Source organism: Saccostrea cucullata, unplaced genomic scaffold (genome assembly GCF_032062105.1).
Source record: "Saccostrea cucullata isolate Sc308-1 unplaced genomic scaffold, CSIRO_AGI_Scuc_v1 ctg144, whole genome shotgun sequence".
NCBI lineage: Eukaryota > Metazoa > Mollusca > Bivalvia > Ostreida > Ostreidae > Saccostrea > Saccostrea cuccullata.
Genome location: NW_026930936.1, coordinates 125,235 through 150,904, shown reverse-complemented (window position 1 = coordinate 150,904; position 25,670 = coordinate 125,235). Strand labels below are relative to the sequence as shown.

Genomic DNA, 25,670 nt, shown 5'->3' with positions numbered 1-25,670 from the left:
CGGTCCATTATTTATACACTGAATTGACGACGGATTTTTCCGTATTTTCCCGATCATGACAAGGAGCACACGGCGGATGTGACCGGTCGGCAGGGGATGCTCACTCGTCTATGGCATCTGATCCCACCGCTGATGTTTTAGAATTGAATATTTTTGTCATGAAAGACAGCTGCTTTTCGAGAAAAGTGAAACTTTATATCTTGGCAAATTAATCTTCAAACTTACTTTCTGAGAGCGATGATGATTCTACACATAAGTAATGAGTTAGATTATAGAAGAAGGTACATGTGTTCCTCGTCGGCAGTATTTATGTAGTCTTTGGAAACCGGGTCTTATTACTATCTTTTAAAATTCTTATGGATCTTGACTATGCCTTATTATTAGCAAACCGTTATTAGCCATTTAACAAAATTATTTGAAATGAAAATGAAAAGAATTATCTTGCTGTTGCTTCTTATTCTACATTTAGATATCCTGATGAAATTTTATCGATTGACATTCAGACACACTTTCGATATACCCCATAATAAAAGAATTATAAACACGACTATGTATGACATGTCTGATTCACAGCTGTTTTTTCTTTTTACGGCTATTCATTGTACTCTAAATACTAAACATTACAATAAATATTACGATTATTTCCCACCTTTATGTTAAAATATACTATTATTATTATCTAATTAATATAATAACAATAGTTGAAGTCTTCTTATAAGGCGGGATTTAAAACTTCAAAAGAATTTTTTAAAGAAAACACAAGAAAATGATGTAAAAAGAATCAACATGAGGGGATCAAATGGAAGAGTGGAGGGATCCCTCACATTCCTATTATTCCTTTTATCCCCACCCCGACCCTCCTCTTCTGCCATTCCTTTGCTTTATTTTGCTCCTTCCTCCTCCCTATTTTCCGCACCTTTTTCTTATCGTCCCCTGTCCTCCCTAACCCACCCTCTTCTTACCTTCCACTTACTCTTCCCCCACCAAGGCTAAAATTTTGATATTTAATCAATAGTGATTATATTAAGTCCGTCAGAGAGAAAAAAATGACATTTAGAAGAAATAATGCTACTTAGTTATTGCTGATGAGTAGCAGTGAGTATCAAATGCTACAATAGTTTGTAGATAGTGAGTACGTATATCAGATATGTATGTGTATGGGGGGATATAATTGTAAGAGTATCGGCAATTTTAAATTAAATAAATGTATCCGAGGATAATATTTATTGACAATACATGTACGTTTTATCAAAAATATCATAAGCATATAAAATCAGCACCGAAACACGATTTAAAAATTAACATGCATGAGAAGAAATTTCACATGTATTTAGATTAACAGAATAAAAAATTCAAGGTATATTAAAATGTATTGATATGTGTATACTAGTATATAATTCAAGACTTTTCACCCATATCGATACGTCGTATAACCATATACCAGTGAAGGTGTTCAAAGAAGACGGTATGGTTTTAGCTTTATCGTGCCCTAAAAATTCAATGCTTTCAAAAAGTTTTTGAAATTGGCTTAAATATTTATCGAGTTTATGACTGTGATAGATCAGAAAAGAATATGACATAAAGGAGTACCATTCTGGAAATATGACGTAATTAATTTAATGCATTTCTCTACTTTAAGCAGAAAAGGTCTGAAAATGACTCATTTCAAGGGTAATTTTCTTTCAAATAATAGTGTCCACAGCCGTCGTCTACTTTAATTTTAAGATATGTTGTGCAAAAATCAATGAAAAATCACATATCTGAAAATCTTTGTGGGCGATGCCTGTGGACAATTTTATCTGAAAGAAAATTCTATTGAAAATTGGTGTCTTCTGCAACTTTTTAAGAAAATACGGGAAAATGCACATGTTTATGACGTCAAAATAAGCATTTATAAATGCATGTGAGGAAAATAATTTGTACGATTTTTCTGCATGGAATTTCAATGATTAAGAAAGCATGACTTTTCATCTTTTACTTAAATTTCGTTTTTAAGAAAATCACAGGGCAGGATTTGTATTGAAACCACACCTTGCTCTTTAAAACTATATACACACTGTAAATACCTACATAGGTTTCTAATGTGATGTACTTTAATAGGAACGTGAATAATTTAAAATAAATTGCAGGGGCTCCAGTTACTTTAACCTATTTTGTTTTTGAATAGCTACTGTTATTGGATCTTGACGGGCGAGACAGAGCATTTTTCCTGCAACAAAAACACGCTATGATGAAACTCCTAAACTCCGTATTCAAAAAACCATATATCAGAGGATTTACAGCACTGTTTATCAGGAATGAGCGAATAAAAATTTGAAATGCCACCAGTTCCGATTTCGAGAACAGGTTTGGCTCGTATTCTTTTGATAATGTTCTCCATGTCATAAGGGACAAGTATGGTAAAAAGCTTACGATGAAAGCGATTGTAATTGATAACATGATTATTGTGTATTTTTTTGTTTTGATGCTGTGAACACTCATTTTCTCCTTGTGTAAATTTGCAGAGGGCTTTGCGTTTCCTGTTTCCAATGTGTTTGGTGTGTTTGTTGTTCTGTCGACCTCTTTGGAAAAATCTTCAGAAGGTTCCCGAACTTGAATAAATTTTTCAGTTCTAATGGATTCCTTTTTTGCAGAATCCCTGTTAGTGAGTTCCGACAAGGCAAATTTAGATCGTGGGGAAACAGACATTTTCTCTGACGAAGTAGTAGGACGATTGTCATCAGGCAAATGTTTTATTCCATCAGAAATATTAGATTCATCGCTTTCACATATTTTAGTTGATTTGTTTCTCGACATGAATTTCATCGCCGTGATTGTTGTAGGTCGTCTGCTTTCCCCACTAGGAGTCACGACGACTTCTTCAAACTTGGAAATTTCTGCGGAATTCGAATCTGCAACGGAACCAAGTCCACCTGATTCTTCTGTACATTGAGTAATGCTACTTTGTGGTGGTGCAGAATTTTTTCTTTTTCGCTGTGCATAAAACCGGAAGTCTCGAAGGTTAAAAATTTGTTTCCCAACAAGACAATAAAGAACGATCAGCGATGTAATGGATATGATGAACATAAGAAATAAAATACCATTGTATAAAGTAATATAGAGTTTGTAGGAATCGTCACGCCTTGTGGTACAATCTTGACCCACTGCACCAGCAACTTCTGTTAGATTCACTTGCACAACGGTATAAAACACGAAGCTTGGCCACGAAATACATAAGGACCCCAAAAGAACACATGCTATTATTATCCGGGCCATTTTCATTGATATTTGGGAATCAAACGGCTTGCAAATTTTCCGGTAGCGATCAACTGCAATTGCAATGAGAATTGATCCACTTGATATGGCCATAAAGTAGTTCACAAATCTTAAAAGTCTGCAGGCTATGGCACTCTCAAATGTGTAGAATCGAATTAAATCAACGATTTCTAGAGGCATGGAAATAACGCAAACGACAAAATCAAAAATGGCTAAAGCTACAATAAACATGTAAGATGGAGTCGGTTTCAATTTTAAGCCATAAAAGAATGCAATGACAGGGTTCCCGACGACACCGATGACCAAGAGGATGACAACGTAAATAATGGCGGGAATAAGTGCCTCCACCGCTTCATCGTTCAGTTTTTTGACATACTCACTGACACTGATATTAGTCATCCCTCAAAATTCGGTGCAATTATACAGTCTGTGTCAAAAAGACTCTCTTTTAAAACACTATTTGAGTTTTATGTCTTTAAAATAAATATTTCCCATCCTGACTATTTACAAGGAAACAATTATTTTTATATATATATTTGTTTACTATGAAAGGTAAAACAATAATTAAGGTGTGGTTATGTAATATATCTTATAACTATGAAACGAATAACCACCGGCTGATCTTACTGAAAACAGACTGAGATTTGTGTCTTCAAATAAATAACTTCCAAAGCTTATCAATTACAAGGAACACTTCCTTGAGTTTTCATCTTTAAAAAAATAAATTAAAAATAAACAATTCTTAAGAAGTGGTAAAGTTTCCCCCATATCTATAAATCTGTGTTCTTACATAATGTATCAACACTTATGTCTGCATAATATATAATTTAGTTTCCTTTTTGTCAATTTAAGGAAGTTGAGATGAGCATATGTTATATCTTCGTCCTTCGCGTCCTAAATTTAAGTTTTAGGAATTCTAACAATACTATAAGCTCTAACTATACTCACATTGATTAAAATCTGAATTAAACACAGCAGGTTAATAGACATACTTGGGGTGATCAAAAAGTTTGCAAACTCTATATTTACAAAACCACAATTCAGATCAGAATGAAATTTGGCACACAAGAGTCATACACATATTACACAAATACCATATTTTCCCATGTTTGTGACGTCACAATGTGAAGATGACGTCAATATGTAGATCACATGTGACAAAATATGGTTTACTCAGTCGTATTCGAGCAACGTACGGCTGTAAAGTTAAATGTCTCTGTTGGAAATTCCTTTGCAGGAGTATATAGCAACGTTTAATCATTAATTGGATTGATCTAGTGAAGAAAGGGAGATGATTAAAAATGATGTTTCTTCTGTTGCCCAGTGAAAGCGAGCTGGGGAAGAGATATGCCACGGTCCTTTGTTAAATAATTTGATATGAAAGATCACTAACTTACTGTAAGAAAAATAGTTATCTTTTACAATAACATAATTGTTAAATCCATAAAATATATATATTTACTTTAAATTTAAAACATATTAGATAAAATAAAAAGAAGGCACACAGACTTTATGCACATTGAATAAACGACGCTCCAAAGACAGAAGACTTGGGTTTTGATGGTCACCATGCTCATTCCGAAAAAGATCATTTTCTAATCAAACTATTGCCGAGAATTTGCCATTTGTGACAAATGCGCTGTTTTTATTATAAAAATTAACTTGGTATTAATATAAGAGTCGGAAAATCCTTAAAAGTCACACGAAACAATGTCCTGAGCATTTTGGGTCGTTTATTGTAATCCTTCGACACTTATCTAAAGAGACAGAGAGAAAAACGATGTCCAAAGAGAGCAGAACATCTGTATAAATGATATAGACGCTGTCAAATAGCATTTACAGTTGAATAAATTTCTAAAACAAAATTATGATGTGTTTTCCAATTAAAAATTCTTAAGCCATGATCAGATTATGAGCGATATCGATTACATGTATTCGATCGGTAGCACGCGCATATAAGTAAATCTGGATTCGATTGACCGCGGTGTGTGAATTAAAGTTAAACTAAATCTGCAAATAGATGATTTCATTTATTTATGAAAAAATGAAATGATTCCATCGCTTTCTTGTTTTCCCCTCTTTCAATTATTCCTTATTCTTTCTTTGGCTTTCCCTATCTCATTGTCTCCTTCTCATCCCTTATTCTTTTTTACCAAAGACGGTGCATTTTATTTTACACATAGCACAGTGCCTCTTTTACTCTTTTATCGTAATAATTTTAAAAAGTCGGACATCAAACACAATTTTATTTATGTTATCCTACGTTTCTTTGTGTACTTAGTATCTGTTTATAGATAAAATTTTCTAAATTTGTGTCGGTTTATTTTAACAAGGATTATACATGTATAGTCTGCTTTTAAAAAAATGAATATTATTTTCAATATTGTTTAGGTTCAGTCTAGCAACCAAGCGGCTGCCCCCAATGCCCATTGTTTGCTTTAAGCTACAATTGCTATGATAAATGCCCTTGTAACGTATGGATAATCGTCGAGATGCTAATGTGTTCTGTCATTTCCTGTGGTGAAAATAAATATCGAAAAAAAGCAGAATCCTCATTTCTGGTATAATTAAAAAACTTTCTTAAAAATTGCCTTTTTGGCGATATGTTCTTTCTAAACCTTATGATAAGTTCTCGTTGCTTAGAAGGTCATTATTATATATACCATAGAATGTGAGATTACTTTTATCAAATTTTTTAAAGCCCTGTAACATCAACTTATTTGTAATTAGCCAGTGTCAGTATACGATTTAATCGTACTCGGTGCATTGCTCAGGAGTATCGCCTAAGTAGGGAGAAATAAACCTTATTTGCAGGTTATAGCGGAATATTACAACATATAAATTGTAAAATGTAGATGTAAGTCGGCCCCTATCGTTTGCAGCCAATGAAGCATTTCCACTGAAATATGGCTGAATAATTGCCGACTCGGCGTAAAAAAAAAATTAATCAATCAAGCATTCATTTACAGCTGTATATGTTGAAAACTCTATGTTTTGCAATGTTTCTATCGTATTGAATCAAAGGGTTTTATTGACCATATTTGTCCTGGTAAAATGGAATGACTTGACACTCCTTACATTTAGAACACCCTGTGTATATAGAAACTAGGGGTGTTGCGATTCTGTGTCTTTCTAGTTCGCAGATCGTTTGAAGAAGCTTGATATTAAGTAAGGGTTAATAAAGGGTTCTAAGTGTTAGGAAAGACAAGTAGGGAATCAGATCAGTGGCCCGAATAGAGCCGAAGCTGCTTTGGCTGTCTGCCTATCGTATTATTTTCCTGAGTGGTCGTCCACGGCGACTGGCAATAGCACTGACATTAAGTCAGGGAAAATAGCTCAGATCTGGGGAAAGTGGCCCGAATAGAGCCGACCGAATAGAGTCTCTGGTAATAGTCTGTTTATTTAGAAAACACAGCACTTACTTACTGAAGGTCTTACATTTGTTTTTGATTCACTTCTTGGTTTAACCCACGGTAGGGACATTCAAATAAATGAATATATGATGAGGAAAACTATTATTTAGTTAGGCAAATAGGTTCTTACGAACTCATTATCTAGACTGAGTGCAACAGAGTGCCGTTACAGTTTTATATCAAGTCCTTCAGTTTACTTGGATATGTCGACCTATGAACGAATGAGGGTTCTCAATGAGTTGTTTTACTGTGTCACCCTCGAAATCATGACTATAGAAACACGGCAGGCGTGACCGGTCTTTAGGAGATGCTCACTCCACCATGTCACCTGATCCCACCTCTAATGTTTAAGAGGTTCTTCTTACTCTGCTACTAATTTGTAAAGTTTTATGGACTTTTGAGTTTAAATAATTTTCGTTATTTCATTTGTTAGTATGATAAGTAAAATGCCAAAACTATTCACACAAATGTATTTTCGGTTTGCTGTCACATTGATAGCTTTCTTCTAATGTTTCGTATATTGTACAATATTTACATACGCCTCACGTTTTTCTAACAAATAATTCGTAAACTAGTTTTTTAAGGTGTCATTTAATGTCCACATTATGATAAAACACATAATTTTACATGGCATCGTTACTGACAATCACGTACAATAAATAGATGTAGTGAGACATAGCGCATTGATCGTGAAGATGAATAACATAAGAGTTCACTAATTTACAACATTACAAATTCAAGTCATATGCATGGAGACTCCATTTATAAATGTGCATGTTAATACATTTCACCAACTCAATGGACTAATAGTATTTCATGCAAAAAGATGAAACATTTACATTCTGAACAAGCACTTGTCACCTTTATCAGGATCTTCTGTCGAGTGTCTATCAATTATGACGAGGAATCCAAGATTTTATAGAAATGAAACATATGAAGATAACGAACAGTACAGAAAACAAAGAAATTTTTCATGTTTTGAAATAGTCTTTGAGGAAGGGAACAAAGACTTTATAGATGTGATTATTGTGTAAGGCGTCGCGGATTCTTGGCTGTAATATTAACTCTTTTTAAAAGTTTCTGTCTATATTATTATTGCAGTTAAGAAATTTAAACAAAAGATATGGGTGAACTTTTAATCTGAATTATTTAAAATTTTGTAAATTCAAATAAATTGAGAAGAATTCGATTTAATTTACTCAATGTTTTCTACTTTAAAAAAGGAAAACATCCAAAAAGGTCACTTTTCCATTTACATTTCAAAGCTTAAAAAAGGAAAACAACTAAAACGATAACTTTTCCATTGACATTTCAAAGCTTAAAATCTCTTAAATTTGATATCAGTGATGGACAAACTTGGAAATATATGAATAATTAATATATTCTTATGTAAAATTTTATTTCCCCATTGTGACCACACTCTACTCCAGAGGGACATTATTTGAACACACTTGAATTTACACTACCAGAGGAATCTCATCTATCAATTCGACTAGACATGGCTTAGGCCTATTTGTTCTTGAAACGATTTTTAAAGATTTTTTCATACATATTCCTATGTAAAAATTTGATTGTGATCCCGGCGATCATGATTTTGATCTTAAGTCTACACTAGGTAGAAAATATTTCTTATAAGTTTTAACTTTTTTGGCCCAGTAGTTCTTGAGAAGAAGATTTTTTTAACATTCCACCAAATGTTCACTATTTCTTAATTATCTTCCCAAAATTGTGGGGGTGGCCCTGTAATTGATCAAACTTGAATCCCCTTCACCCAGTTTAAGAATGTCTTGTGGCAAGTTTGGTTGAAATTGGTCCAGTGGTTCTGGAGAAGTCGAAAATGTGAAAAGTTTACAGACGGACGGCTAGACGGATTACAAACAAAATATGATCAAGCAAGTCCACTTGAGCATTTAGCTCGGGTTAGCTAAAGCTTTAATTACCAGTATTTTTACGACGATGGCTTGCGTGATCTCTATTTTTACGTCTAGCCCAGCAACAAAAACATCCAAATATAAAATTCCTAAATTCAGTATTCAGAAACCCGTATATCAATGGATTAACTGCATTATTTATCAGAAATGATCGCATAAAAATTTGAAATGCCACTAATTCCGACTTTGAGAGTAGGTTCGGTTCATAACCCTTTGCTACTGTTCTCCACGTCACAAGGCATAAATATGGCAAGAAGCTTATGACGTAAGCAACGGTAATTGACAGCATGATAATCGTGTACTGTTTTGTCTTATTACTGTGAGTATTCATTTTTGACTGCTGTGTAATTTTGATGCATTTTGCTTCATTAATTTGACATTTAATTTTAGACTCATCCTCCTCTGGTGAAGATTGAAGTAGATTTTGTCCCAACAATTGGTTCGTTTGGATCAATTCATCAGCTGCATTTTTACGACTTGTTGAGGTTTGATCGAATCGAGATGGAACCAAAAGTATTTGCAATTTTGAAGGGTAATCAACGGTTTCAGAAACATTTAAGTTGTCTTTTGACGAATTACCTGCTCCATTTAAAGAGTTTGACGAAATGGTTTTTGTGTCCTCTGGTGATGACAGCACCTTTTTGGTCATTAATTTTAAAGTTGTACCATTACTTCTGCTTGGCAAGGTATCGTCATCTAAATCAGGATTTTTTCCTAAACTCGAACTTTTGTTAGATCCAAGTCCATCTGTTACTTCCGTATGTTGCATGCTGCTACTTTGGGGTTGTGCGGTAGACCTTGTTCTTTTCCAGTGAAAGCTTCGGAGCTTGAAAATCTTTCTCCCAACCTTGCAATACAGAGCGATTAAAGAGGTGTTGCAAATAATAAAGATCAGAAATAAAACTCCATTGTATATAGCTATGTAAAGTTTGTAAGAGCTGTCTCGCCTCGATGTACAATCTTGCCCCACTGCTCCTTCAATTTCTGTAAGATTCACTGGCACGACGGTATAAAACAGAAGGCTGGGCCAAGAAATACATAAAGACGCAAAAAGAACACATGATATTATAATTTTTGCCATTTTGAAGCTTAACTGGGATCCAAAAGGCTTGCAAATTTTTCGATAACGATCCACTGCAATGGCAAGAAGAATCAGCCCACTGGATATAGCCATGAAATAATTTACAAATCGTAAAATCTTGCAGGCCGTGGCATTTTCAAAAGTGTAGAATCGAACAAGATCAACAATTTCCATGGGCATTGAGACAACACAAGCAATAAAATCAAATACTGCTAATGCCACAATAAACATGTAGGATGGAGTTGGTCTCAATTTGTAACCATAGAAGTAGATAATAGCTGGATTTCCAATGAATCCAATGACCATGAGGACGGCGACAAAGATAATAGCGGGAATTACTGTCTGCACCGCTTGATCGTTCAGTCTTCTGACATCCTCACTAAAATCATCCATCCTCCTCTTGTCAGAATGACCAGGTTAAGTCCCTACAAAATGAACCCATCATTACTTATTTAGATATGTAAATTGCATTTAAAAAACGAGTTAGCTTAAGATTTTTATTAGGCAACACTGTCGACCGAAACAAGATTTTGCAGGTGCGACAAATTGCACGTCTTCCGGCTTCTTCCTCAGTTAAACCTCTGAATCTCCGCAATGAATATATTCTATTCCTGGCGACCAGTCCTTGACCAACACAAAAATATTATTGTTAAAGCTATATACGCTGTATCCGAGCTAAAAAAAATATTACGGGATTGAATCTAAATATATGTGATATAACTTAATCACGTTCAAAGTAAAATTTTCAAATATTTTGAACTTGAATAACCTCACTTTTCTATAGTTAAACTGACTTTAAACTGTGTCTGTTATTTAGATATGCAGTTGCATATATTATTTATATCTTTGAAACGTGATTGATTTTAAATTGTGTAATTTATAGGGGAAAAGCCTGTCTTTGTATAAAGTAATAAATTAACTAGAAAGATCTTTTTTTAACCTTAGTTGGTCTGAACATATCAAAAATACGTCTTATATGATTTTAACAAAATATCAGGGATTGGATAAATTTAGTCGACAGCTCATACAGTACTTATTGACTAGACAAGATTTGGAACATGATTTTCTACGTTTAGTTAACTGTAGCTTTGATTTATGATCTTGAATGTTGAAATACAGGTAAAAAAAAATAAATAAGAGCAACGTACTCATAACCAGTACTTTGTTGAATTTAGTCTTGTTGAGGATTTTGTCTCCTGCTACATGCAGTGACGTTACCTGACTTTTATACTTTTTGTAAATCTTGTCGCATAGAGATCTTAATACCTGTAGTTTGATACTAGTACTAACAAGATCAAACTTTTTTTTATATATAAATTTATAACTACTCAACACGTTGTGAAATATGATAGTCCTGGTACTAAATGTTCACAAGTTATGAACAAGGTTAAAGTGTTGGGTTTTTTTTTTTTTTTACAAAATGGGTCAAACTCTAAGGTCAAGGGCAAAAGGTAAAGAATATTTATACAATGATTACACACATGAAGTATGTAAGCCCTAGAATAAACTGTTCAAAACGTATGGCCAAGGTTAAAGTTTTGTATTTTTTGGAAATGTGGGACATACTCTAAAATCAAGAGGTCAACATGTGAAATATGACAGCCATAGCTCCATCCAGCCAAAGGCTATGGACAAGGTTAAAGTTTTTGCAGACAAACAGACGGAAAGACGGACGTTCAAGGCAAAAAATACTTGTAAATACCCCCGAATCTTCGATAACAGGGGCATAAAAATAACAGTTAATTCTGTGAAAACTATTCTGTTAAAAGGTTGCACTACTGAAATCTTGTTCCTGGAATGTGCAAAGTATGAAATACATGGAGGTAACGAGCAGATTAAGCTCAAACATCCATTCAAATAATACAAATCAGGAGCAGAGCAAATACAACAAACCTATAACACCCGGGGTGGGATCGCTTGCCGACCAGACACTCCTGCTTTGTGCTTCTCGTCATGATCTGATCTATGATTCCTGAAATCATTCAAAAGATTTTTTTAAGTATGAAACAAACTGCTTAAAACATTGGTGATTAAATTAACTTCGTTTGTTTCTATTGTTTAATGTTCCTCTCGCGATTTTTTTCATTCATTTGTACAGTCTCATTTGAATAACCGCTATCCATTTCTTACCTGCAACCTATGGATCAGCTCCGTACTTCGCCACTTTGGAGCAGACGCTATGACAGTTTCACCATACGGGCGATTAGACTATCGTTTAGACTATCGTTTAACTTAGTTGCTGTCAATGTTCGAATTATCTTTAAACTTAATTGCCGTCAATGATTTTCAATAGTCGATTTTTAAATTAAACAAAGCATTTGCGTTGATATTGTCTGGCAGGTAGGATAGCCAGTCAGTTTTAATCTTTTAAGACTTTTTATTGTTAAGCATGACAGGGTGCAATGTTTTCCGAAACAAAATGGGAAATATTTTCAAAATGTTTTGCGATGATCAACTAAAAATGCTAATTTTAATCACATTTTAATTAAATGATAATCTTAATCCCAAATTTTACCCTTCTAGCTATCTCCCTAAAACCACGTTGACCAAATATTTTATACTATACGTCATCTTGATATCTCGATTAAAAAGGCGACATTCATTTGATATAGCTGAGTAGCTTCATTAAAAATATAAATCGGTATATTTTCAAATAATGAAATTTTCAATACTCTTTATTCTACATCATATGCAGTTTATTTGGATGAAATATATGGGGATAAGGAACAATAATCCAGCTCATGAGTCCATCAAACAATACAAAATAGGAGTGGAGCAAACATTGATCTTTAAAATTTCATAGGTAAGATCGGGTGCCATAGAGGAGTGAGCATCCCCTGCCAACCGGTCATACCTGCTGCATGCTTCTTGTTATGATCGAAAAAAACCGTCGACAATTCAATGTGTAAATAATGATCTAACAATCAGTATTAAAAGGTCAGCCAGCATTTGATAAAATGATTGTATTTGCTGACAAAGTCATATATCGACAATAACTCTTTCGAAATGTTGGCTTTGAAGGAGACTGTTGATATTCTTGATTCACTTGTTTGTCTATAACTTATCTCGTTTTTAGTAATGCTTCATACGTAGAGAATGCTCTTGCCTATCGAATCAACTGAAAGATATAACTCTCGTATGCAGGTGATCAAGTTTTATTGCTGCATATGTAAGGGAAGTTTACAATTGAAAAATTAAGGTCATCACGTTCATCATAAAGCTTGATTGTTAGATTACCATTAACGTAAAATATCCTAATTTAAAACAGATATGTCGAACCGTGTGATATTTTTTATTTCAAGCTCATGGGGATGTATCATATGGCGTAAGAATTGAAATAACCGTTATTAATTGACAATGCGTCGTATCCATTTGTTATTGCATTAAAGGGAGCAAAAATTCAGATATTACAAAGCTAACTACCATTGAAAGCCTTCTTAAAATTTTAATGTTTAATTCACAAAAACGTTTGCAAGAAAGATCCACGATGTGGGCTTGTTTATCTATTTCATTAATAATACTACAACACATCAATTTGTCCATTCCTTTTAAATGAAAACAGAAATCTCTTATTGTCCACTTTGTTAGAGATTTAGTATTGTTAATAAGGATTGAAAATTTTGATCCCATCGTATTAAATTCGCGTCGCGTGGTGCTTCCTTACTGTAATCTCCTGTTAATCAGTTTTCGTTATAATTATCGATGTCAGCGCACTTCTGAAATATGACTCAGATGAACATGAATAATTTTTTTATATATATATTGAATACCCTTTGACGAATTTCTAGCATGTTACGATTTTTAAACTACAAAGTCAGGGCTATTCATTAAAAAAATGTACTTCTGAAGCTTTAGAGTAAGAAAAGTTGCAAATTTTATCTGGACACCTTTACTTCCCCTTCCACATTAAAGGTGTATGTAAAAACACAACTAAAATTGTTTTTTTATTCAGTTTCTTTATGATTTTGATATAACAATGAGAGAAAAAGTCGAAAATTTATTTTAATAAATACATATACATTTTAATGATGCCCATTTTATATGAAAATGGTGTGTAGTTAAGTTATGATAATCTTTAATGGCCACTCCTGTTGACCTGGCCCTGAAATGACCACACATTATGACTTGGAATGGTTGCTTATAATGATCTGTAAAGGTCGCTCATGAGGATCTTGAGTTGCTTCTCATGATTAACTAGAGTTTCCGCCCTTGATAATCTGGGATGGCCGCCTGTTGTGGAGGTGCCGCCTATGTTTACTTTGAGTAACCGCTCATGATGACCTGGAGTGACCGCCTGTTGTGGAGGTGCAGCCTATATTTACTTTGAGTAACCGCTCATGATGACCTGGAATGGCCGCCTATAATGGAATCGCCAAATATGGTGGCTTTAAGTGACCGCTCATAATAACCTGTAATGGCCGCTTATATGGGAGTTTCCGCCTATGTTTACTTTGAGCGACCGCTCATGATGATCTGGAATGGCCGCTGTTTTCAGATCTTGAATGGGGTGGACCAATATATTTACGACAACAAATACAGGCAATGACAAAATTCCTAAACTCTGTATTCAGAAACCCGTATATCAGTGGATTAACTGCACTATTTATCAGAAATGACCTAATAAAAATTTGAAATGCTACTAGTTCCGATTTGGAAAACAGGTTCGGTTCATATTCTTTAGATAATGTTCTCCATGTCATGAGGGCCAAATATGGTAGAAAGCTTATGATAAAGGCGACAGTTATTGACAACATGATAATGGTGTACTTTTTTGTGTTAATGTTTTGGGCACTGGTTTTCTTCTGGTCTATATCTGCAGTGCCATCTGCGTCTCTAGTTTCTACTGAGCTGGCTATGCTTTTGTCTCCGTCTTCTACAAAAGAAACTCTCGACGATTCCCGAACCTGAATTTGTCGTAACAATTTGCTAGTTCGCGCAGATCCATTCCGGATATTATTAGTAGAATGTATGCCAGTTCGTTCTGACAAAGCAGAATTGGATCGAGGTGGAACAGATACTTTATCCGATTTTAAAGCGTTATGAAGACTTCTAGAAATACGAAGGGTTCCTACAGAAGGTTGTCCTGATCCATTAGAAAGCCTCGACTCAGCTCGTTCAAAGTCTTCTGGTGAGGGCGCCACTTTGCCCGTCGTGAATGCAATCGCTGTAGCTGTTGTCGGTCGACTACTTGCTCTACTAGGTGGCAAGGTGACTTCATCAAACCTTGGAATTTCTGAGCATTCTGAATCCTTGAAAGATCCAAATCCTCCCGTTTCTTCCGTAAATTGCGTGGTGCCACTCTGGGGTCTCGTTGTAGACCGTGTTCTTTTCCGTTGTGCATAAAACCGAAAACTCCTTAGGTTGAAAATTTGTTTACCAACGAGACAATATAGAACTATCAACGATGTAATGGCTAAGATGAAGATCAAAAATAAAATTCCATTGTATAAAGTAATGTAGAGTTTGTAGGATTCGTCTCGCCTTGTTGTACAATCTTGACCCACTGCACCGGCAACTTCTGTTAGATTCACTTGCACAACAGTATAAAACACGAAGCTTGGCCATGAAACACAAACTGACCCAAACATAATACAGGGTATGATGATCTTTGCCATTTTGATGGTTATCTGGGAATCAAAAGGCTTGCATATTTTTCTATAACGATCCACTGCAATGGCGATGAGAATCGAACCACTTGAAATTGCCATGAGATAGTTCACAAATCTCAGAATTTTACAGGTGATGGCGCTTTCAAACGTGTAGAACCGAATTATGTCCACGAGTTCAAGAGGCATGGAAACAGCACATCCCACGAAATCAAATACTGCTAACGCCACAATAAACATATAGGATGGAGTAGGTCTCAGTTTGTAACCATAAAAGTATACTATGGCTGGATTTCCGATGATACCGATGATCATAAGGATGACGATGAAAACCACAGCAGGAATGAGGGTCTCCACCGCTTCATCGTTCAGTCGATTGACCACCTCGCTGAAATTATTCATCCTGTCCTTTTTTGATTTTAACTATTGTTGTCACTGAAAAAAAAATTATTAAAGCATTACCTACTGGATAGTTCTAGAAATTTACATGTACATGTAATTTAAATGGATTTTTATGATCAAGAAAACTTCCTCAAATTTATCCAAACTGATAAAGAATGATCATGTGTTGAAAACAGGAGTGGCTTTTTTACTTTTTTATCTATTTGCATATTTAAATTGTGCGTATTGTTTTGCAAAATTCTGAACTCTTTTATAATAAATATACCTTTCTCTTTCCTGATTTCATTGGGTTTCATTACTTAGATATGATATTGCAATATCGTTCAATAAACTTTTCACTTTTTGCTTCTTTTGGGGGGATGTGTCCGAAACAAGTAAACATTTCTCCAATTTACTGTAGAATATGTACATGTATAATATTAATATGAATGATGCCTTGAAGATTAAATGCTAAAAATGGTTTGTTAAGATAACAATCCCTACAAAAGATTTTTAAAATACATATAAACCAAACAAAGATAGGGATTAGATTCTGGGTAGATGCGTTTTAAATCGACACATCATGGCTTTGTCTGTCTACAAATACATGATTATAGGTGTGTATAGGAATGAAATGTTCTTTCGTATTGAGTGTGTCTATACATAATTAAAACTTTTGTTTGAATTCTTTGATAAATGTTATCATATATCATATGAAGTTTTTAAGCAACATTTTCAAAATTTATTCAGGTACGTTAGGGTCTCCACGAAAATGCCAATAAAATCACGAACCTAAATTCCTTTTTTAAAAAGTGTATTTTGCATATTTGCTGAGGGAATTTGATCTAAACGGTTAAAAAAGAATCGTGTAAATATTTCATTTAATAATTTATTTTCAACATGCTTAAGATGCAAATAAAAAAGATTAAACTTACCATTTCCGTCTCTTATGTACAATCGTTCACAAAATAAATGTCGACCATTAACTACATTTTCTTCACTAGCTCTCCAGCCACAATGAGGACCCAGCGGGACTCTTCTGAGTAGGAAGGTTAGAAATAGTGGTAGTATTACGAAGGTACAGCCGATTATGATCTCTAAACCTTTTAGTGAACACTCTTTAAATTCAATACATTTTTAAGAACCGGCAAAGATTGACACAGCTTAGAGTGTAAGGCTATGATTTAAGTTCCTTTTTTAAGACTGGAAAAGATTAAACGTAGACCTACATATTTCTCCATGAATGTAAATCAGTGCTCGCAAATTAAATGTTTTCATGACTATTATGGCTATAACGACTTAAAACCGATGGAATGATCCGCTCACCACATAAATATTTGTTTATTTCTAGTAAAAATCCTGTCATTGACACGAAAAAATGTTTATTTAATTTTGCATTGTGTTACGCATTGCATGAAGGTTTTTTACGATTATGCGAATGCCTAAGGAGACTTGGTATAATCACAGCAATGGAATAAATTATATGGCAGTGCTTATTATTCAGATAATATAACCAATCAAAGTAGCCTGGTGGTGGAACGTTCGCTGTATCATCGGGAGGACCATGCAGGTTCGATTCAAGTGTTTCTATTTGTTGGAACTATAGTGATATCAGCACAACAAAAACCACTCAATAGAATAAAATACGTCACCGTAACTATCGGCTATAACTTTAATTAATTCTGTATTTCATTGTTTTGATATTTTATTAATAATTTATTTTTCACTCATGTTTTTAAGATATGTGAAAACAAAAAAGAAAAAAGCTTCACGATTCGAACTCTCTCCATAGCGCAGGGTTTGGTCCAAGACCGACCGCTGTAACCACTATGCTACGAAGTATATGCATATTCGACGTCTGTAAGTGTGATTTAAACAAACGGGTTTGTTGTAGCGTACATATTTTTTTTCAAAAATTATCGATTTTCATATAGAATGGGTTCAGATTCCATTTTTTGGACATATGAAATAGATTTCACATTTACGTCTCCGTCATTTAAGCGTTAACGAAGAATGGAGACTTGACCCATTCATGTTCAAAAGTCATTTTTTATAGCTCTAGTAAACCCATTTTCCACTAAATATGCTTAACTGTCAACTTTGAAATAAAGATTATAGAATGATAAGTCCTTCAGTATGATAAAATGATAAAATGTTTTGAAGATAACATTACTGAGAACATGATTTTAGAAAAATGTAACTTTTCTGTGAATTTTGAAAATTGAAAAAAACTTGTCTCAACATTTTAAGTTTTAAAATTTGATCATTTTTGTATATCTTATAGGGATCTCTTCTTCTAAAGAACACCATTAGCCTTAAAATGACCACAACAACCTAACCCTCTTAAATATACTCTTTCCGTCTGTTTCATAATTGGATATTTTACTGGTGAAATAATGACCAATTCTTAACTAAATGAAAAATTGACTAAAACATTCTTTAGTTTCCTTCGAGCGAATCAGATATAACCGTGAATACACTAGATGAAAGCATTTTTTTTTAATTGAAACTGCGTTTGTTCGGATTTGTTCGGATTTGTTCGAATAAACTAGATTAAGGTATTTATACCATTTGAAATTTCAAACTGAATGAAAAAGGCAAACACATCGAACAATACGAGCTGCATTTTTGAGAATTTTATTATGCTGTTACAGTGTACTGTTACGATAATGATGCATTAATTTAAACCTTTTATGATGATTCAGACTAAAGAAAGTATTTAAAATGTTGAAGAAAAATGATTTCTGTGCAATGAAATGTATAGTATTATTTAAAACAACACTTCAGTTAGTAATAAAACGGCTGCATGCATTCATTTAATCACTCTGAATCTAAAACATTTCTTTAATTGTTGCTTGATGCGACCATGGCTTTAAAAAAAATAAAGGAAAGTCGACCGTAAGCACTTAGTAATTGTTGTATTCTTTACTTAGTACTGTTGAATATAACTGTAGTATAGTATAAGAATTTCCTCGTTACAACAATATGTGAACATGTTACCATGTTATCATTATCATTTAAGTCCAACATCGTCAGATACCCATGGATGTTCTCGCTTTTGCTGATCACCCGTGTTGATGAATATAAGACAAAAGCACTCGTGTATGATGTATGAGTGAGTATCCGGCGATGTATTTTCAGATACGTTTTCTAGATCTAGATTCTAAAATATACAATGCAGAGGGGAAACAAACATCCTCTACATCAACTAAAGTAGGAAGAGAGTAACCAGAGGTCCATAAGATTAGTCTGAGTCGGATATATCATGCCTCAAGTGAAATACGTATAGTACAATTAAAACTGATAGTTATTCTACTTGATTCTAAGGAAGCTGTTTTTCTTTTTCTTGATGAAGATTCTTTGATGATTATAATTTCGAGATATTTTTATCTTTATTTTCTTATTATGTACAAAACTTAGAAACCTATTTGTTGCTCTATTATATTCTTAGGGGCTACATTTCAATATATCACAGCTATGACCGTCCATGTTTTACATCCTATCAGCTTTTATAATGAACCTCATCTTTGGTATCTTTATACGACAAGGGGTACCTCACTCCTCCACTGCACCTGATCCCAGCTTTGATATTTTGGAGGTCCGTGTTTGTTCTGCTCTAATTTTGTATTGTTTTATGGACTTTTGAGTTTGAGTACTGTTCGCCATCTACATACACACTGTATTTCATATACTGTACTGTATTTCGGAATATTAGCATAATTACTTCATGTTTATGTGGAGTCGAATAAGAAGTTCATTTGATGATTCATAGACAAACAACATCAAGTTATCGCTACAAGAGTAAGATGTATTGATAAAATAATTATCAACATCTTTGTAGTGAAATTAAAAACAAGTTGGATTACCTTTCGTTCAAGATCCTGTAATAGTCACAATTCGGTAAATTAAATCATATCGAAAGCTTCTAACACATGTTTCTCTTGACTTTTGTCTTTTTATGGGTAAATATCAAAATCATGAAAAATAAACTGTGATTAAGAGTTGTTTTTTTATTGTTTGGCGATACATGAATGCATTCATTTAAAATTTTAGTCAACATAAAAACTTATTTGAATGATACAGTGTAATATATATCGGGCCAACATTAAAAATGTGAAAGTGCACATAAACGCATTTAGATAAAATTAGAGCTCAACAATCAGAGAAATCCATGACTGTATGAAGTCTTCACTAAAAAAAATTCCAGTCCATTACTTATTCTGATCGTATTGTTTCTGAATATTTTGTTGTAACGAAGAAGCCAAGTTTTCTTGATTTCTTTTGTCACTGTGATATGCTATTCCGAGACTGAAAAATCTAAGGAAGTGATTTGCAAACCTTATAATGCTCAGGACTAACGGACTAGTCAAAGTTTACTTACGTCAGGTACCGGTATTCATAATCCTAGTGCCATAAAACAAAGGGAACAAAACTGAAAAGAACTGATGGTCGTTGATTTATGTTTGATACGGCTAATCAGTCCTTTACCGTCATTACGCGGTAGATGACCAGTTCATACACGTGAACACACGTGAACTGTCAAAACTTTATCCAAACTTTTACCTTCCAACAACTACCAGTAACAAGGAATTCTGTGGTCAAAATTTAAATATAGTAGTATTTTTTTACGTCGGTCTTAAGCTTGTTTTGCAAAAAAATACTTTAAAATGACAAATTATTAAAATGGTAATCAATTCTCGAACTTTCATGAATGCAGAAAGGGCTGATATTAACATATTTTGAAAGGTTATATACTGTATTTATATTTTGATAGCACATTATAAAATACTTAACGGCTTTCCTGGTAGCAAATAATTCGGAATTGTGGTAAAATATAAGGATACATGTAAATATTTAGACTCTTCTTATTAAAAATATACCTCAGACTAACAAGGTTTGTATATTTTTTTTTCATTTAACGAACTTTAATATATGATAGGAACTTACACAGTTTCATTTATTCCGCCTTTTTCCTAGAAATGATTGCCTACTAAAATACATTATGTCTTTCAATATTTCGATTACAAAAGAAATTTCATATGTCTTTGGTAAATATTTAGAACGACGTTTATATAGTTTTCTACCGATATGTGGTTTCTATTAAACCTGTGTCATCCATACTAATTACGACTTTCGTATATAGTTCCGCGTTGGAGTGTGGTTAACCCTCTCCACATAGAATTATTCCATTACGTTCTTCTTGATGTACTATAAATGCAGAAACATGAAGTATCGCTTATGTACCTTAAAATGCATAATAAAGCGCCTAACGGTTCTTTAATGTTTTTATTACTGTAAATGTTAAATACTCTATATACACTTGTACTGAAGAGTGATAAACAAACGAAAAATAAAATTTACAATTAATCATAGTATAATGGTGTACAAATTGGAAGATGAAGAAGGTCAAAATATGCGATAGGCTCAAAATGACCAAATTATGTGTTATACAAAAAGAAGGACTCTTGCTTCATTTTCTTTCTTTGTATAATAAAAAAAAGATTACAAAAACTAAAAATAAAACACTTAACACCTTTTATGGTAACTTTCCTAACAAGTCAAATCAGTTCATTTCACTAAATTGTTCCTTCATACGCTTTTAGTGAAATCCTTAGGTGTGTTTGCAAAATATAATTAGATTATTTATCATTTCATTTAAATACGTTACATCCAATTATTTTTAATGAATACTTGTAATAATCAAAAGATTAACCTACCTAAATTTGTTCAAGAACAGACTGTGGTCTGGAAAAGCTCGGAACTTTCGGAAAATCTTTTATAATTCTGTGCTTGTAGTGGACACATATCTAGTATAAGGAAGTGAAAATTATCACGTTTTTTTTTGAGTGCTCTAAGTACTTAATTGTTTGGAGTAATATTTCACTTGAGCTGTCGTTGTTATGGTTTGACTGTATACACCCTATCATTCTCGTTTGCTACTAGCCAAAATAGATGTATCTTCCCCAAACTTTACTATACTTTATCTGCTATTCTTTCTTGTTTCCCCTTAAAGTTGGGGATACATGCTGTTCTTCATTGGATTCTTTCTTGGGGAGGGAGTGCCCAGCTTCCAAAGCAAGGGTTGATCACAAGTAAATAGCCAAACACATTAGAGAAAAAAATTAGTGTGAGGAGCCGGGAGGGTTTATAAAATTATTATCTTACGTTTTACTATATTATTGTAGGACAGGAATTGTCATATTTTCCTTTATATCATTTCATTTGCCATTTCCAGCCTTTTGTCTGAGGGGTTCGGAACATCTCTGACACTTTTACTGGATTAGACCCTCCACACAATCGTGCAATTAACTTTTAAAAATATTTTATGTTAGAATTATGTCTATGATAAAGAGGGACTATGTCATGGCATGACTTAGCTGCAGAACTGTAGCGTTATGGTTTTATATAAAAGTCTTTGATCACATCGCTACAGATCGCGTGATGTGAAATATCGAATGGTGTTTATGTTTCCAAGTTGATTCTATACGCGAGAGCATGTTCTGAGTACGGGCAATTTTTTAACCATGGCAGGCTACTGAGAAATTAGTATTGTTAAGTAGTGTTTCAGTGCTTTACACAATTAAAAGTAACAATTTCTCAAACTCTCTGGTCGCTTACATGGCTTTGTTGCATATACAGCTTGATGATCATTAGGACGTATTTTACTTATCATGTTTCATATCAGCTGCGAGACCATTGTTTTTATTATTTATTATACTCCAGATAGTTTCTAGACCTCTTGAAACACTTGACATGGGATCAAATACACAAGATAAGTAAGATTTCTCTGTCGACTGGTCACTCTATGTATTATTAAGGCAAACGGAGCTATCCGGAGAGAAAAACTATAACATGTAGGAATGGGAGACTTTTTAAGACTTGATTGTAGTCTCTTTATACTGAACCATCAGCATTCTCGGAAACACAGTTGGATTAATTGTTACACATGTTTAAAACACTGATTGCACACACAAGTACTCTGAAGTTGACATCAAAGAGATGCTTGAGTTTCTGACTGACAATATCTATGTGGTTTTAGGAGACCAGGTATTCCAACAATCTATTGGAATTCCCATGGGTACCAATTGAGCTCCGTTATTAGCAGACCTATTTTTATATTCATATGAAGCAGAATTTGTGCTATATCTTATACGTGAAAAGAAGAAAACACTTGCTGTGGCCTTCAACTCGACATTTAGATATATCGACGACGTATTGTCGATTAACAATGGTAATTTCCATTCCTACGTCGATACGATATATTCTGGTGTGCTTGAGATAAAAGATACCAAAGAGTCTGACACATCTGTTTCATACTTGGACATTTTACTTGAAAAGGACGTTAATGGTCATCTAACAACCAAGCTCCATGATAAACGTGATGACTTTAACTTTTCAATCGTCAACTTCCCTTACTTATGCAGCAATATACCTTCATCACCTGCATACGGAGTATATATATCTATATATATATATATATATATATATATATATATATATATATATATATATATATATATCAGTTGATTCGATACGCAAGAGCATGCTCTACGTATGAACAATTTCTAGAACGAGGTAAATTATTGACAAGCAATTTGATGAAACAAGAATATCAGCAGGTGTAAAGTCTTCATTTCGTAAGTTCTATGGTCGATACAATGACCTTGTCAGCAAATACAATTTATCATTGAGTCAAATGCTGACTGACGTTTTTTTCATACTAATTGTTAGTCCATTATTTATATATTGAATTGACGACGGATTTTTCCGTTATTTCCCGATCATGACAAGGAGCACACGGCGGGTGTGACCGGTCAGCAGGGGACGCACTCCCCAATTGCACCTGATCCCACCTCTGATGTATCGGAGGTCCGTGTTTGCTCTGCTCCTATTTTGTATTGTTTTATGGACTTTGATATTGAATACTGTTCGTTATCTCCATATCCTTCTTCTTATTCATTTTCAAATTGCCAAATGAATGACTACATGCCTCAGGTATTTGTTGGCAATTTGAAAAAATATTTTTAGTGAAAACCAATCGTATATACAAAATACTGTAAACCAACTTTTATTCGCGTGCGAGAAAAGTTTGCGAGAGTCGCGTAATCGCGAATATTTATAACTGCGAACAGGTCCTTGTAGTCGCTTTGTCCTTGAACAACAGATTTAAAAAAGAACTTGATCGTGGAAATTAATCGTCGTGAACTAGTTTACCCCCGGTAAATCGCGAAATAAAATCGTCGGGAATAAAAGTTGGTTTAAAGTATATTACGTGGTTGGAGACAGTAGATCCAATTAAATTGTCCAAAACAAACTTTTACCAGGAGTTAATCATGATAATTATGTAAAACGTGTTAATGGAAGTAACATGCAACATATCATGTAGCCAATAACAGAACAAATAATTTGCAAATAAAATCAAATATCAAACATGTGTATATAAAAGGATTAAATACTAGTAATGTAATGTTTAATAAGAAGTAGACTGAATTGGATGTTTAGTTAAGCAAGATGAGAAGTCGCATCACCTGCAGTCTTGTCGGCGACGCAATGGTGGGCAAATCTCGCCTGTTGGCTTCTTTCCTTGGTCAAAATATCATAGATTTGTATGCCCCAACCGTGTTTTCAACACTCAAAGGTAAACCCTTTATCAATTGACGGACGATAATAGAGTTATGAATGTTGTCTTGCAATATCTCTGAAGTGTTCCTTTTTTCGTTTTTTCCCTCTGCTTTGTTTAAGGTTTTTATTCATGCTTTAAATGTTATGCATTCATTTGAATTCATTTTTAGGAATAATGAAAGTGGGAGAAAAGCAATTAAAAGTGAAGTTCGTGGACACTGCTGGGCAAGTATGTACTTCTTAAATTCTTCCATTTTTTCATCGTTCAACTTAAGAAGTTTAATGGAATTTATATTTTGAGTTTCTTTTTTTTGAATTTATATAAGATTAGGTGGTGTCCTTGGAGGCATTTAATCTCTCTCTGTTTCTCTCTCTCTCATTCAGATTACATAAATAATTGTGTATTAAAGGTTACACTATTTTACTATAATTTTTTTTGCCTTTATAGCAAGAATACTCGAGACTTCGTGCGTTTTCCTACAAGAAGAGCGATGTATTTATCCTCTGTTTCAGTGCTATAGATAGGCTGTCATTCGAGCGAATTCGAAGTCTTTGGATACCAGAATTAGAAAGGAATGTCGGGAAAAAGGTTCCCATATTCCTAGTGGCCACTCATAAGGACCTTAAATACGATGCGAACGTTAAAAAGTGTACTTGTATTGTATCCACATCTGAAGGAGAAAGGCTCGCTGCAGAAATAAAAGCAGAGGGCTATTTTGAAGTTAACACGGTGGACTACTGTTGTGCGAGGAAAATTTTTGAATGCGCCATGTGCGGCGTCCTTTCTAATAGAAAAGGATGCTTCCGAACTCTGAAGAAGTATTTTTCAAGTAGACATTGAGTTTGACATTCGGAGATATAGGAACCTTAATTTATTTTAAATATGAATCTGTTGTACGCTTTTTTTCATGAATTTGAATTTTCCCTTGTAAGATTATTTAATGGTAAAAAATTCCATTGTTTCTGAATCTTGAAACATTTTGACATGGATATTTACAGAGAAGATATATTTTTCAAAATATAGTAATAACACGCATTTTTCTTTATTCTCAAGAAAAAAATGAATGTTAAGTTGTGCTCAAGAACAAAAAGTTGTACTTTCTAAAGTACTGTAAAACTGCCATCATTTTAAAGCTGTAAGTTTACTATATCTAAAAAATGTTGATTTTTAAATTTGAATTATCATTTCGAGTCAATTTTATGCATATTTTTAAAATTACGCTTTTTAAAGGTCGTTAGTTTTTAGCATTTTGTACCAGAGCAGTCTGTTCTTGCACGTGCTGAGGCATTGGAATTAGCATATTAAGTAAGTACTAAAAAATTAAATATCAAATTTCCAATAATTTCACACGAAGACTTTTCGGACATAGGTCCCCCTTAT

At 33.8% G+C, this 25,670-nt stretch overlaps 3 protein-coding genes across 7 annotated transcripts; 1 reads left to right on the top strand and 2 right to left on the bottom strand.

Annotated features, from left to right (window-relative positions):
- Nucleotides 1-1,215: 1,215 nt before the first annotated feature.
- Nucleotides 1,216-3,742, bottom strand: LOC134230642 (D(2) dopamine receptor A-like). Its single transcript, XM_062712473.1, has one exon. It carries the CDS (start codon nucleotides 3,652-3,654, stop codon nucleotides 2,149-2,151), a length of 1,506 nt encoding a protein of 501 aa, XP_062568457.1. The 5' UTR covers nucleotides 3,655-3,742; the 3' UTR covers nucleotides 1,216-2,148.
- Nucleotides 3,743-7,239: 3,497 nt separating this feature from the next.
- Nucleotides 7,240-21,519, bottom strand: LOC134230664 (D(2)-like dopamine receptor). 5 transcript variants are annotated; one of them, XR_009984396.1, is made up of 4 exons: nucleotides 21,385-21,473; nucleotides 16,603-16,706; nucleotides 14,026-15,721; nucleotides 13,670-13,961 (listed from the first exon to the last, which is right to left on the bottom strand). XR_009984396.1 is itself a non-coding variant. In XM_062712500.1 (3 exons), the coding sequence occupies exon 3, from the start codon at nucleotides 10,071-10,073 to the stop codon at nucleotides 8,601-8,603; it is 1,473 nt and encodes a 490-aa protein (XP_062568484.1). In that variant the 5' UTR covers nucleotides 10,074-10,105; nucleotides 20,752-20,875; nucleotides 21,385-21,479; the 3' UTR covers nucleotides 7,240-8,600. The 5 variants fall into 5 exon arrangements, 4 of the variants coding, with proteins under 4 accessions (XP_062568484.1, XP_062568483.1, XP_062568482.1 ...); XM_062712500.1 differs by lacking the exons at nucleotides 13,670-13,961; nucleotides 14,026-15,721; nucleotides 16,603-16,706 and adding exons at nucleotides 7,240-10,105; nucleotides 20,752-20,875 and having other exon boundaries at nucleotides 21,385-21,479; XM_062712498.1 differs by having other exon boundaries at nucleotides 13,670-16,082.
- A 2,645-nt stretch (nucleotides 21,520-24,164) lies between these two features.
- On the top strand, nucleotides 24,165-25,314 carry LOC134230640 (cell division control protein 42 homolog). The gene is made up of 3 exons (XM_062712472.1): nucleotides 24,165-24,305; nucleotides 24,460-24,518; nucleotides 24,738-25,314. The coding sequence occupies exons 1-3, from the start codon at nucleotides 24,179-24,181 to the stop codon at nucleotides 25,128-25,130; spliced, it is 579 nt and encodes a 192-aa protein (XP_062568456.1). The 5' UTR covers nucleotides 24,165-24,178; the 3' UTR covers nucleotides 25,131-25,314.
- The last annotated feature ends 356 nt before the right edge of the window (nucleotides 25,315-25,670 follow it).